A 13443-nucleotide genomic window follows, 5' to 3' on the forward strand; every position below is an offset into this window, starting at 1 on the left:
GGGCAGAAGGACACAGAGCAGGGGGTGGATGTTGTGACAGGGAGAAGCCCGTCCTGCCCTTGTCAGTCCCTGCACAGAGCCCAGAACAAGCCCAGGCTGGGCTGGGCTTGGGGCGGGCATTACTGGATAACGCAAGAGGCTGAGCAGAGGGAGAGCTAGGCCAAGTCCTGCTGGGCTGGAGCTGTGACCGGTGCTGCCGTACCTGGTAGCTCAGCTCCTTAATCCTCCGCTCGTACTTGCGAATGCCCTTCTGGGCTTCGGCCATCTTCTTCTGCTCCGTATCCAGCTCTCCCTCCAGCTCCCGCACCTGCGGGTGGGTAGAGGCCAGCTCAGCACGCTGCTCCCTGGCACCAGCCCCAGCCCCAGCTGAGGCCAAGCCACTGTGCCAGCTCAGAGAAGCCACAGCAGAGGCTAAGCCGCCCCAAGCAAAGACTGGGAGCTGGTCCCAGGCTTGCAGGTCCTCGGGGACTGTCCCTCACCACCCATGGTCGCCCTATGGCAGAGCCTGGCCCCAGAGGGATGGGGCAGTGCTGGTGCCCTGCAGAGCCTCGTGCCACAGGCGCTGGGGCAGCACCAGGAGCCACCTCCTGGGTGACACAGCCAGGGGTCTGCCCCTGCCCCTTTCTCACCCTGGCCTCCAGCTTCTGGATCTGCTTCTTGCCCCCCTTCAGAGCAATCTGCTCCGCTTCGTCCAGGCGCATCTGCAGGTCCTTGATGGTCTGCTCCATGTTCTTCTTCATCCGCTCCAGGTGCGCGCTCGTGTCCTGCTCCTTCTTCAGCTCCTCTGCCATCATGGCAGCCTGCAAGGCCAAGAGCACAGAGGCATCACCACAAGGCCAGGCAGCCCTGCCAGACACACAGGCTTAAGGGAGAAGTTCTGAGATCCTCCCCTGTCCTCCCACCCACCAGCCCCACAGGGTGCTGCGCACCCTTGCCGAACCATACAGCACAGTCCCCACCATGCTCTTACGTCCGTGATAGCCTTCTTTGCCTTCTCCTCAGCGTTGCGGCACTCCTGCACTGCGTCCTCCACCTCGCTGCTCAGCTGTGAGATGTCTGTCTCCAGCTTCTTCTTTTGGTTGATCAGGCCCGTGTTCTGCGGACGGAGCAGGTTCAGTGCCACAGGGACCGGCCGGCAGCCCCGCTGCCAGACAAGCTCCTGGCTCTCCAGTGCCAGCAGAGACGCGGGACTTGGCGCTCCCTCACCTGGGAGTGGAGCAGGTTGACCCTCTCGGTGGCCTCCAGCAGCTCCTGCTCTGCCAGCTTCCTGCTCCTCTCTGCCTGCTCCAGCGCTGCCCGCAGCTCCTCCACCTCCGCCAGCAGCAGGTTGTTGCGTCGCTCCAGGGCGGCCGCCTGCTCCTTCAGGTCATCGTTGTGGCGTTGAGTGTCATCCAACTCGATTTGCAGGTCCTGCCGGGCAGCACGGGGTCAGCGGGGACAGGAGGGAGCCGGGGCTGGCAGCAGGAACAGCACCGAATCTGTCCCACCCGCGGCCGCCCAACCTTGATCTGGGCCTGGAGCTGGCGGCCCAGTTTCTGGAACTCGGCGGCCTGGCGGTTGGCGTGGCTCAGCTGGATCTCCATCTCGTTCAGGTCTCCCTCCATCTTCTTCCGCAGTCGGACGGCCTCATTCTTGGCCCGGGCCTCTGCATCTAGCGTGGCCTGCATGGAGTCCATGGCGCGCTGGTGGTTGCGCCTGCGGGAGAGATGATGCATCAGCCCCGTCTGCCCAGGGACACCCAGTCTGGGGCAGCCCTGTCAGGGCCATGGTGCCAGCTCTGCCCCCACAGCGATGGCCCAGCCTGGTCCCTCTCAGCACACACCTCAGGTTCTCAAACTCCTCATCCTTCTCCGCCAGCTTCCTGTCCACATCAGCCTTGATCTGGTTCAGCTCCAGCTGGATGCGCAGAGTCTTGCTCTCCTCATGCTCCAGGGCCCCCTAGAGACAGCGGCAGCCATGGGAAGGTGGCCTCTGGGGGGGATCTCCCCAGCCACCCACCCCAGCCTGGCCTTGCGCCCCAGCCCAGAGCTATGGGGAGCAGGGCAGGTGGAGCTACCCCAGTGCCTTGCTGTGGTTGTACAACCCCCATGAGCGGGGTACCCAGGGGTTGCAGCCCAGCTCAGGACTTGTCACCCTGCCAGCACGGTGTGGGTTGCTGCTCCAGCACCACCCAACCAGAGCTGCAGGGTGGGCCAGTGGCTCTTGAGGGCAGCGGGCACATGCAAGCATCAGTGGGAAACAAGAACCCACCTCAGCCTCCTCCAGAGCTGCCTGGATATCACTCTTCTCACTCTCCAGGGATTTCTTCAGCTTCTCCAGCTCATGGATGGTTTTGCCGCTCAGACTGATCTGGTCAGTCAGATCAGCAATTTCCTCTGGCAGGGGCAGAAGAGCATTTGGTCAGGAATGAGTTTGTGGGGCCAGCCCCACGCAGGTGACTTCCCCATCCCCCTGCCCAGGCTCGTCTGATGTCCCCCCAGCCCCTTGGAGAGCAGCTGAGGTTGTGCTTGGGGACATTACTGCAGTCTGGGTGAAGGAGAGGGCATGTGAGAGGCATTAAGGACCCATGGAGACCTGCTTGTCCAAGAGCAACACCCCCAAGCCAGTCCCATGCGACAGCCATGGCACTCTCGGCAGCAAAACAGGCACCATTTGGAAACAAGAGGCAAGTGACACTGTCTGTCTGCCCAGAGTGCCCCCAGCAAGAGGGCAGGACACAGGCTGGCTTCCTGGCTGGGCTGCTGCATCCCTCCAAGGGATGGGCCAGGCTTGGCTGAGCAGCAAGGTCTGCTCCCTGCCTACAAGGGACCCCCGTCCCACCACATGGCTGAGGACAGGGGAGCCAGAGGCTGCCTGTGAGAGCAGGAGTCTGGGCAGAGAGTCCAAGGGGAGAGCTTGAGCCCAGTCCTACCCTGCAGGTTCTTGTTCTCCCTCTTGAGGGTCTCCAGGTTGTCCAGGGACTCCTCGTAGGCATTCTTGAGCTTGAACAGCTCTGTGCTGAGGCTGCGTGACTCCTTCTGTGATGCCTCCAGCTCCGCCTGGGTCTCCTCATACTTCTGCTTCCACTCGGCCAGGATCCTGTCAAAGTTGCGCTGCTTCTTGTCCAGGGCAGCGCAGGCCGAGTTGGCGCGCTCCAGGTCCACCGAGAGGTCCTCACTCTCTGTCTGCAGCCGATGCTTGGTCTTCTCCAGCGAGGAGCACTTGGCATGGGCAGCCTCCACTGCCTCCTCCGCCTCCTGCAGCCGGATGGCCAGCTTCTTCCTGCCAATGGCAGCAAGGGGTGAGTGCTCCCAGCCCAAAGTGTCATCCCACCCCACTGTTCTGAGGAAGGGAGGCCTCAGCCTGCCCAAACAGCCTCAAGTCCGGGCAGGAGGGTGCAGTCTCACCCTGGAGTCTGGGAAAGCCCCATCGTTGGACGGAAACTTGCCACCTGCATGGAACCAACTTCTGCCATGAGACTTACTTGGCTTCCTCCAGCTCCTCTGTCCTCTGGATGGCATCCGTCTCATACTTGGTTCTCCACTGGGCCACTTCCGCATTGGCCTTGGACAAGTTCCTCTGGAGCTCACTCTTGGCCTCCACCTCCTCCTCGTACTGCTCCCGCAGCAGGTCACAGTCGTGCCGGGAGGCTTGCAGGGCATGGGCCAGGGCATTCTTGCTCTGAGGAAGGGAGAGCTTATGAGAGGAGCAGCTGGCCCCAGGCTCCAGGACACCGGCCATGGCACTGGGATTGGGGGCAGCGGGAAAGAGCTGCCCTTGGGGCTCCTGTATGCAGGGTATGTCCCACCTCCCCAGTCCAAGAATCTGGGCCACTGCCACAGTGGGACACACATCCCATTCCCTGAGATCTCTGTCACTCAGAGATCAGCCATGCCCTAGAAACCTCACCTTGGTCTCTTCCTCCAGCTGCCTCTTGAGTTCCTCAATGTTCTGTGTGAATGAGGTCTTGCCACGGCTCAGCTGGTTGATGAAGGACTCCTTCTCCTCCAGGAGCCGACTAAGCTCCCCTGCGTTCAAACAGAGCCAAAACAGCTACTTTGGGGCCGAAGGGCTGCAATCTGCATTGGCTCGCACTCCCCCAGAGCCTGTGGCCTTCAGCTGCATGAAGACCTCCAGCAGTCCCAGCTGTATCCCCACCAAGGCAAGCTGGGGCCCATGGGCAGAGGTGCAAGCAGCTAAAGGCAAAGTACGCCAGCTAGGAAACCCCTCCTTCTCATGCCTGAGATCACAGCACATCCCCCAGCACAACTAGCATCACCACAGAGGTCCTCTTCCTTGCCAAGCTATATGGCACCTCTGCAAGGCTTGAGTGGAGGCACAACACGGACATCCCACTCCCCTCCACTCCAGATGGAGCTCCTGCTATTTTTTTTTTTTGTCCATGTGAGAAGGAGGACAGTCTGCCCGGCTGAACGACAGCTCCCCCATTCAGATGCCCCAGTGCGAGACCAGCCCCAGGGCTGCCACGTGTCCCCTGGCTGCCGCCCCCACCTACCGTTCTCGGTCTGCAGCCTGCCCCGCTGCGTGCTCACGTCGGTCAGTTGTCGCTGCAGCTCGTCCACTTTGGACTTGGCCTCGCTCAGCTGGTCCTCATAGGTGCGGCACAGCTTCTCGGCATTGGCCTGCATGCACCAAGCAAAGCCTGCGTGAGACCCAGCTCTGGCCCGAGAGCACCGTTCTCCCAGAAGGGGCTCAGTGACTGCATCACCCTGGGACCTCGCTGCCCTGCCCAGCTGATCCCATGGGCACACAAGGCAGAGAGCAGGAGCCTGCCAGAACTCTCGTGTCTCTGCTAAGCAAACAGTGGCTCTTTGCAGTCAGACCCCCAGGAAATGTCTTCCCAGATCCTCCAGACTTGACTAGGACAAGCAAAGCATCCTGCAAGCACTGCCGTAGTGCCATAGGGACAAGCTATACCTAGTGAAAAAAAGGGACTCGGCCACGGCAAACAGCTACCTAGGACAACATCCCATGGACATGGCTGTGCTGAACACACTGCAACCAGTTGCACTGCTGTTCACAGAAGAGATGAACCCGCCCCATACAGAACCAGTACCCACCTTGTTCTTGGTGAGGTATTCAATGTTGGATGACAGGTCATCCACCTCCATCTTCATCTCACTCTTCTCCTTCTCCAGTTTCTGCTTGACGCGCTGCAGGTTGTCGATCTGCTCACTCAGCTCCGCCACACTGTCTGCGTGCTTCTTCCGCAGGGCAGCAGCCGTGGACTCGTGCTGCAGGGTTGCCTCCTCCAGGTCCCGACGCAGCTTCAGGAATTCTGCTTCCCGCTTCTTGTTCATCTCCAACTGCGTGGCCGTTGCCCCACCAGCCTCCTCCAGCCGCTCGCTCAGCTCCTCCAGCTCCCGTGACACTTCTGCCCGCTGCTTCTCCACCTTGGCTCTGGCAGCACGCTCAGCCTCCAGCTCCTCCTCCAGCTCCTCAATGCGGGCCTAGCAGAGACAGAATAAGGCAGATGCTCCAAGCACTGGGTGAAGCTCCAGCATGTTTGCTCTCCACAACAGGGCAAGGTGTCTCCTCCTCTGATGCTGGGGAGCAATACGCCACCAGTCTGGAGCAAATACTTGGGCCGTTTTGGGATTCTTGGAGGCAGGCATGCCTGGTGCTCCTTGGTAGCATGTTTTGCGGAGCTTCTGCTCTCCTCTGTAGCCTGCCATCAGGATCCAGGCTGATACTAGCTTCTTTTCAGCGGGAACCTCCATGCAAACAGCCTGAATCTGGGGGCCTGTCTCTAATAGGAAGAAGCCCAACATACTAGATTTGGATCTGCAGAGTCTGGGCACTGGATTTAAGGTTTTAGTCTGGACAGAGAACTACATCCTAGAAGCTGTTCCTCTTGCTGGTGCTAGCCTTCACCTCAATAGTTCATTCTTTAATTTTCAGTCCACCACATTTTGGCAGAGGGCTTTGCTTCTGCTAACAATGCCAGCTTTTTTCATCACTCTTCCGCCAAGGAGATGCCCCTGTGCTCAGAGAGGGACTGGCCCATGCAGATTCCCCAGCACATTACATCTGATGGAAATTTAGTAGTCCCAGGCTGTGAGAACAGTTCCACCATACCTGGAGCTCCTTGATCTTCTTCTGCAGCTGGGCCTCAGTCACTTGCCCATCTTCAATCCTTGAATTCAGTTGACTCATTTCAAAGTCTTTCCTATACAGAAAGAAGGCAGAGCCTCTGGTCAGACAAACACTGTCCTGCCAAGTCCCTCTGGCTCCTGAAGCCAGAGGAAGATTGTTCCCTGCACTGTAACACCCAGGTCCAGAGGACAAACCAACCCACACAGGAGAAGGACTGCAGGGGTAAGAAGCAGCGCATGGACTGCTCTGAGGGAGCGTTGGAGTCGCCAAACTGGCAGACAACCTGGCTCTGGGGTTTTCCCTATGAGGTCCCTAGGTGTTGCTCTCCAGTTCCCCAGTGAGAATGGGACATGAGTGATGAAGTCTGTACTTGTAGCTGAGGTCCCAGCTCTGCGTTAGGATCCTGCCAGGCAAGTCTCTCCTCTCCAACCCCACGTACAGAGGAAGGTCTATGGCGCACTGATCTGTTAGTCTGTGCAGCTGACAAGCTCTTCAGCATCTCTGCATAGTGCCCAGGAAAACTAAGCCCTCATTTTGCCTGGATTGAACATACCGACAGTGCTCAAAGCCACATCCCAGCAGCCCCTGCAGAAGCCACACGTCCACTTGATTTAGAGGTGGGCACTGGCCTGGCAGGGTAAGCACACAGCCCAGGCACATATCACACACTCACTTTTTGAGTTTCTCCTCCAGCTGTTGTTTGTCGTTCTCCAGATCCATTACAGACTCTTGTGTCAACTTTAGGTCTCCTTCAAGCTTCCTCTTTGCTCTTTCAAGGTCCATGCGGACTTTCTTTTCTTGTTCAAGAGAGCTTTCCAGCTGGAGAATGAAGGGAGACAGGATAGGGAGGGAAAGGACCCTCTGTAGCCCCAACCTTCCCCATGTACATTGCTGTGGGAACTTCACCCAGCCCCAAGATCCAGAGCTGTTTCCTAGTTGGTCTCCAGTCCCATTTCCTCACCCCAGGACTGCTCTCCATGGGGTAGTCTGGACCACCTCTTGGTTCAGGGGCAGTTTGTCAATGGGGTTATTCATCAAATGGCCATATTAAATGGGGATCTGGTAACGATCCCACCCTCCAGATCCCACTCAGGGACAGCCTTTGGGCTCTCCTGGAGGTGTGACTCAAACCTCTCTCGCTTCACTGTCACTGGCCTATGACTCACATCATCCACTTGCTGCTCCAGTTTGACCTTGGCTTTGGTCAGTGTGTTGACCTTGTCTTCCTCAGCCTGCAGGTCATCCAGGGCCTGCTGATGGGCCTCTTGCAGTGCTTTCTTCTCTTTCGTCAGCTTGGCAATGATCTCGTCCAGAGCAGCCATCTCTTCAATCAGGTTTTTAACCTAGATCAGTGAGGTCAAAAATTGAGCACATCTTCTCAGAGAGAGGGCATGCAAAGCTAATACAGCAGCCTGACCCATGAAAGGCAGGAGTCCATGATCAACAGCAGCTTGGCACCAGAGCAGCAGCCAGCCCCTCTCCCCTTGGCCAGGCTGGTTCCACCAGGTGATTTGTCAATGCCCCAAATCACTTGCCATTGCACAGAACCGTTTGCCCATACCACTCCTGTGCAATGAGGCAGGACACCAGAGGGTTTTGCCCTCTCCCACACCTCTTTGCACTCTGCCCTGCCCCAGCTCCCACACACCAGCAGCCTTGTCCCTGACATTTCTCTTCAGTGCCCCCACAAGCACTGAGGCCGCAGGGCAATGAGGCTGTACTCTGCAGGGAGGGTTAGTTACCTTGTTCTCCGTGGCATGCTTCTCCTTCTCCACCTTGGCCAGCGTGATCTCTAGGTCATCGATGTCCTTCTTCAGCTCTGCACACTCATCCTCCAGCTTGCGTCTCTTGGCGGTGAGGTCCGAGTTCATTTCCTCCTCATCCTCCAGACGCTCTGTCAGCTCCTTCACCTTGGCCTCCAGCTGGATCTTGGACTTGATCAGCAGGTCGCAGCGTTCCTCTGCATCTGCCAGGTTGTCTTGCTCCTGGGACAGGCACAGGAGAGCCAGTGCTCATCCACTGCCCCAGGAGCATACCAGCAGGCTCTCAGCCATGCTATCCTGGCCCAGAGCTGAAGCTCTTCTTGTGGAAGGGGCAGAGCAAGCCCGAGGTGCTCAGGTGTACAAAAAAAGACAGCTCCAGTCACTGCCCGTTTTCAAGGTCCATGGGACAACCGCTAACACTAACCAGGGCCAAAGAGCTAACAGCAACTAAGTCTTTCCAGAGGAAGGAAACACTGGACTGACGCATCCTGGCACAGAAACGGCACAGATTAGCCACAGTTTGGCGAGCAAATATTGCCATCCCTCCCACCCCTTGTGAGGAGATCACCCTTTCCAGAGCCAGGGGAGCATGAATCCCCACAGCAGCCCAAAGATGGCAAGTCTTTGACGTTGCTTCAGGTTTGCACCAAGTCTAACACTGGATTTCAAACAGATTGTGACAATGACGGAGTCTCAGAACTGCAAGAGCCTGAAGGAGCAATCTAGCACACTCTGCTCCTTCTTCTATGCATGGACCCTACACTATCTTTACACTTGCAGAAAGAGGGTGAGGCACTCACCGCCTGCAGCTGGAGAGCCAGGTCGTTCTTCTCCTGGATCATGGAGACCTGCTTCTCTTCCAGCTCCTTCCTCTTAGCCTCGGACTTCTCCAGAGCCTCCTTCAGCTTCTGGAACTCCTCCTTCAGGTTGGACATTTCCTTCTCAGTCTGAGCAGACTTGAGTAAAGGCTTGATCTTGAAGAACAGCTTCATCCAGGACCAGTTCTTGACAGCATTGAAGGCCCGGATGTTCCACTGGATGGTATAGAGGGCTTCCCTGGAGGGATACAAGCACAGTATCATCATGAGTGTAGATTCCCCACATCCCATCCTCACTGCAACAGAGACCTGGCTTTTGCAGGCCTGGCCATGGCTCTATTCTCCATCAGCTGAACAAATAGCAGTATGTTGAATGAATGGCACATTGTCTGCACACTGTAATGGCCCTAGTGGGATGGGTGGTGTGGCCTGGCTTTCAGGTCTCTTCACTCTGCATCCCTCTGAATCTTCCAGTGGAAACCAAAGGCTCCCCTGCCCGAGATATGCTGACCTCCCTACCAGGCCCATGCCAGACCTCTTACAGGTCTGCCTCTGTCCCTTCAGGACAGGGCCGTTCTCAACCACTGCCAGCCACAGGCAAGCCCCACAGGTCAAACCCACTGAAATGTGCAGAAGGAACAAGGAGACACACAAAGTTCTGCCTCTTCCCCCCCCCCAACTCTACCTTCTGCTGATGATCTTCTGATACTCAATGCGCATGAGGTGCCCACGGATTCTGGCCTGCAGCATGGTGAGGATCTTGGCCAGACGCTCATCTCGCATCTCTTCCAGCAAGCCCAGCAAACCAGCCTTGAAAAACACCTGCAGGCAAGAGGGTGAGAACAGAGTCAACAGCAGAGAGGGCAGAGGGCTCAGGGGTAACATAACCTGTCAGGCAGACCTGGGCTACATATGGCCCAAAGCAGGGATACACAGAGCAGTGAGGGCTACACACCAGGTTTAGGTGCCCTCCCTGCACAGGCACACACCCACGCTCTGCACTGGTTGGAGGTGCACCCACACAAGGCACAGGCACAGCTGGGCACCAGACCTCCCTGTCCTGAGCACATCACATTCCCCAGCAGGGACTAGCTGCTGTGTTAGGTGGTAGGAGGTCAGGCAGCAGTGACCTTCTGCTTCTTCCCAGCCTGCATCTTCCTCTGCCCTCCTCAATCCCTTCAAGGGCCACACGCAACCTGCAGAGCGCAGGGCTTCAGCAGGGCTGTGGCCAGGCAGAGAGCAAGCTGGGCACAAAAAGCAAACTGGGATTGCAGAGATACAGGAGGGGCAGTGCCTCCCTCCCAAGGACCAGCTGCCTGGTCTCACCTTGGTATGACCAAACTTGTACTGTGAGTGGTCCAGTTCCAGGGAGCTCAGCAGCTTCTCTGTGGCCTTTCTGCTGTCCACAAACTTGTCATCTGGAATGGCTGCTGGATTCAGGATACGGTAGCTGCAGGGACAAAGCAGAGGCGGGACATGCAAGAGAACCCCAGTGCGGACTTGATGGCTCCATCATCATCCCTGTACCCCAGTCATGCCAGTTCCCCCTGGAAGCATGTCACTGCAGCACAGCCTGGAGCCATGTATGAACCAGGAGCTCCAGGGCGCAGTATGGGCTCTTCTGCAGAGCAGACACCAGGGAACCCTGCCAGATCTTAGTCCCTGAACACAAGGAAGCCTGCTCAGGAGGAGGCCACTGGCCTCACCATGCCTGGTCAGACCCAGGCTGAGCAGGGGGGGATGGGCCCAGCTGGAGAGTGGTAAGGATCCCAAGGGCAGAGAGAAATCCGAGCCAGGATGGGAGGACCTGAGGCTTGCCACCATCCACCTGCACCAGCCCTGCATTCAGCATCTCAAACATCAGCAGCCCTGCTGTCTCATCACATCTGGCACCAAACTATCCATGCCTGGCACCACAGAGCCAGCAGCAGAGCTACCCCAAATTGTACATGCACTGGGCGTATTGTGGTGGTTCAGACCAGCCCTGCACAAGCTGGGGAGCAGGTCAAGGTCAGGGCAAGTCTGTCTCCCCTCAGAACTTGTGTGTGTTGCTGGGCAAGGAAGAAGAGGGAGTTACCGCTGCTTAAAGTCTGCGTAGAGGATCCTGTTGGGGAATCCCTTACGGCAGATGCGGATACCTTCAAGGACACCGTTACATCGCAGCTGGTGCAACACCAGGAAGGCATCCATGGCTCCTATGGGTGAGAACAAAGATGGAGCAGACACTCAGCCCAAGATGACAGGGGAAATGGAGCTGCAGCATGGGCCTGAACTCTGGAAGCAGCCCGTGGTTTTGAACACGGGTGTTAACCTGTCCTGTAGGCCTACGCTGAGCACTAGTGCTGCAGCCTGCGCCTCGGATGGTGGAAGTCAGCCTGAGAGACTCATCCATGCCTGCTGTTATACACAAGTGCAAGGCAGCCCAACCATCAATGCACAGCCAAAATGGGAGCCTGGCAAAACTCATTCTCCCCAGTAGAGGAGACTGGCATGGGTCACAGGGGTTTCCACACTGAGATGGGGCCAGGTCTCAGTGGCAGCAGAACTGAGAGCAGAACTGTTCTTCCACCCTGCTGCAAGAACAGGGGTGGGGAGAAGGTGGGTGCAAGAGTCCCTGCCAGCTCCCACATGTGAATGTCACCCAAGGGAACTGCCAGGGTGCTGTCTCAGTCCATGCATACCTGGGGTCTTCGTCTCATTGGGGATGATGCAGCGGACGAAGTGGGGCTGAGTGGAGCGCAGGTTGGTCATCAGCTTGTTGAGATTCTCCTGTAGGGCAGACACAGGGGATGAGGCATGAGGTGACAGCTCTGCTCCCCTGTAACACTTCTCTCCAGCCCCTTCCCCTGACCGGCAGGGAGCGAGCAGACACTGAGAGCCCCTTACCACTCGTCATGAGAAGGGGGGAATTTCCCCCTGCTTGGCTGCTCTCTGCGCTATCCTGCCAATGGGACATCCCCAGCTCCGTAGCAGGACCACTGCCTTCTGCCAGGGTGGGAGCAATGGCAGAGGGGACTGGGCTGGCAGACATGCCAAATGGCACCTGCAGGTTTTGCTATGCCAGAGAGGAGCCAGATGCTTCCCGAGTATTTGTAGGTAAAGTTTTGCTGCAGGGGAGAGCCAGGAACACAGGACTGAGCATATTCCTGGTATACAGCTCTGCTGGTGCCCATCAGCCCTGTGCTCAGCACCCTGCAAATCTAGTGCTGGCATCCACACTGGCTGCAGCCCTCATCTCATTAGGTTTTCCCTGCACGTCCACAGTGCTGCCCATGCCCTTCGGCCGTGACAGAGAGCCCTGCCGATCCAGACTGGGCCTCCTTTTCTCTCCAAGGCAGGGCTCAAGCCAAGACATGGCCCTGTCTTTTCTTGTGGGAAAGGCATCTGCACCCTCGATCTTTCCAGGTTGCCTTCCCCTACTCATACAGGCTCAGCCTGTCCAGGACCAGCTCGGGGAAGGGAACACCTTCCCACAGCTCCATGTCATCATGGGGCAACTTCTCGTCACAGACACCTTTCCCCAAGGCCTGTGACTTGTCCAGGAGGAAGAAAGTCACACGTCTTGGGAGACGTGTGACTCTGACACAAGCGCTGCCCTCTTTGAGCACCCTGTCACCACAAGGCTGTCATGGCAGGACACAGCTTTGGGCTCACATGCCCCTCTGTGCTGTTTTCCAGTTCCTTAAGCTCTGGGGTGGACAAATAACTCCTGTGGTGAGCATGGGAACTGGGGTGTGCATTATCCTGAGCTGTAAAATAGCTCAGGTCACCTCCCTGGACAGGACAGCAGAGAGCTGCCTGCTCAGAGACCTGTAAGATCCTCCTCCATTTTCTTCTGCCCAAAGGCTGTCCTTCCCGCCGACAAGAATGAGGAGAGAAGTAGCACAGACTTAAAGTGATGTTCATGTAATACATTATCTAAACATCACTACAAGTCTTAACTGCCGCTCTCTCAAAGGTGAAGGAGCTGCTGAGCAGCGCAAGCATCACGTGGGCAGAAGCAGCACAAGCCCCAGCTCAAAGGGAGCCATCGCTCTCCCAGCCTGGAGGCTCGTGTCCTTCCCTAGCAGCATGGGGACAGGGCTGGGACTCTGCCAGACACGGGCCCCTTGCCCAGGGACAAGAGGGTGTTAGGAGCTTTTGCCTAGTGGTGGTCCTTCAGGAGCCCTAGTGGTCCTTCAGGCCTCAGGAGCTCATGTGCAAGATACCACAGAGTCTTGGCAGGGAAGTGGGACTGACACTGGGACACTCTGAGCATGCTTCCCTCATGGCCTTGGATGAGGGGCTGGCTCTTACCTTGTGCAGCTGTGACACTGTTTGGAAAGAAGCTGCCTTTTTACGTTTCTCCTTGGTCCCTGGCTTGTGAGGTTCCTCTGTTGGGTTGAAATATTGATTAATTACATCAGCAAAACATCTGCTTGGCTTGGAGGACTCAGGAGCACCCCCAAACACTCCTGAAATGCCCACAGCCCCTGCTCTCTGTAAAGCAGAGATGGTAGTGCCCTGCTGCAGAGCAAAGCCACAGACCACCAAAAACATCTCCCACAGCACCCAACTCTGGGTGCTGCTCCTCAGCTCTTGGTAACAAGAGACCCCTTCACACATCCCAAGTCACAGGGCCACCAGGACAGCTCTACAGCACCGCACAAGCTCAGCCTGGTCCTAACCACCCACCTAAAGCCCCTAGGCCACAGCACTGCATGTCCACACTACCCACCTACCCAGGCCAGAGAGGTTTTTAGGGGTGAATGTGGGTATTCCCTTTG

General features: G+C 57.3%; 1 protein-coding gene across 1 annotated transcript in view; it reads right to left on the reverse strand.

Moving 5' to 3' along the window:
* MYH7B (myosin, heavy chain 7B, cardiac muscle, beta) overlaps positions 1-13443 on the reverse strand; it is a 29104-nt gene that overhangs the window by 894 nt on the left and 14767 nt on the right. Inside the window, exons 18-39 of the mRNA XM_009318655.1 lie at positions 12974-13050; positions 11359-11446; positions 10755-10872; positions 10004-10127; positions 9363-9499; positions 8660-8915; positions 7839-8081; positions 7263-7439; positions 6770-6915; positions 6079-6169; positions 5061-5450; positions 4496-4622; positions 3889-4007; positions 3464-3660; positions 2912-3261; positions 2251-2375; positions 1823-1938; positions 1503-1695; positions 1207-1410; positions 971-1096; positions 630-800; positions 203-307 (exon numbers count right to left, since the gene is read on the reverse strand). Coding sequence (XP_009316930.1) covers positions 203-307; positions 630-800; positions 971-1096; positions 1207-1410; positions 1503-1695; positions 1823-1938; positions 2251-2375; positions 2912-3261; positions 3464-3660; positions 3889-4007; positions 4496-4622; positions 5061-5450; positions 6079-6169; positions 6770-6915; positions 7263-7439; positions 7839-8081; positions 8660-8915; positions 9363-9499; positions 10004-10127; positions 10755-10872; positions 11359-11446; positions 12974-13050 — 3680 coding nt within the window. The remainder of the gene's footprint in view (positions 1-202; positions 308-629; positions 801-970; positions 1097-1206; positions 1411-1502; positions 1696-1822; positions 1939-2250; positions 2376-2911; positions 3262-3463; positions 3661-3888; positions 4008-4495; positions 4623-5060; positions 5451-6078; positions 6170-6769; positions 6916-7262; positions 7440-7838; positions 8082-8659; positions 8916-9362; positions 9500-10003; positions 10128-10754; positions 10873-11358; positions 11447-12973; positions 13051-13443) is intronic.

Source organism: Pygoscelis adeliae, unplaced genomic scaffold (assembly GCF_000699105.1).
Source record: "Pygoscelis adeliae isolate BGI_AS28 unplaced genomic scaffold, ASM69910v1 Scaffold72, whole genome shotgun sequence".
NCBI classification, from domain to species: Eukaryota; Metazoa; Chordata; class Aves; order Sphenisciformes; family Spheniscidae; genus Pygoscelis; species Pygoscelis adeliae.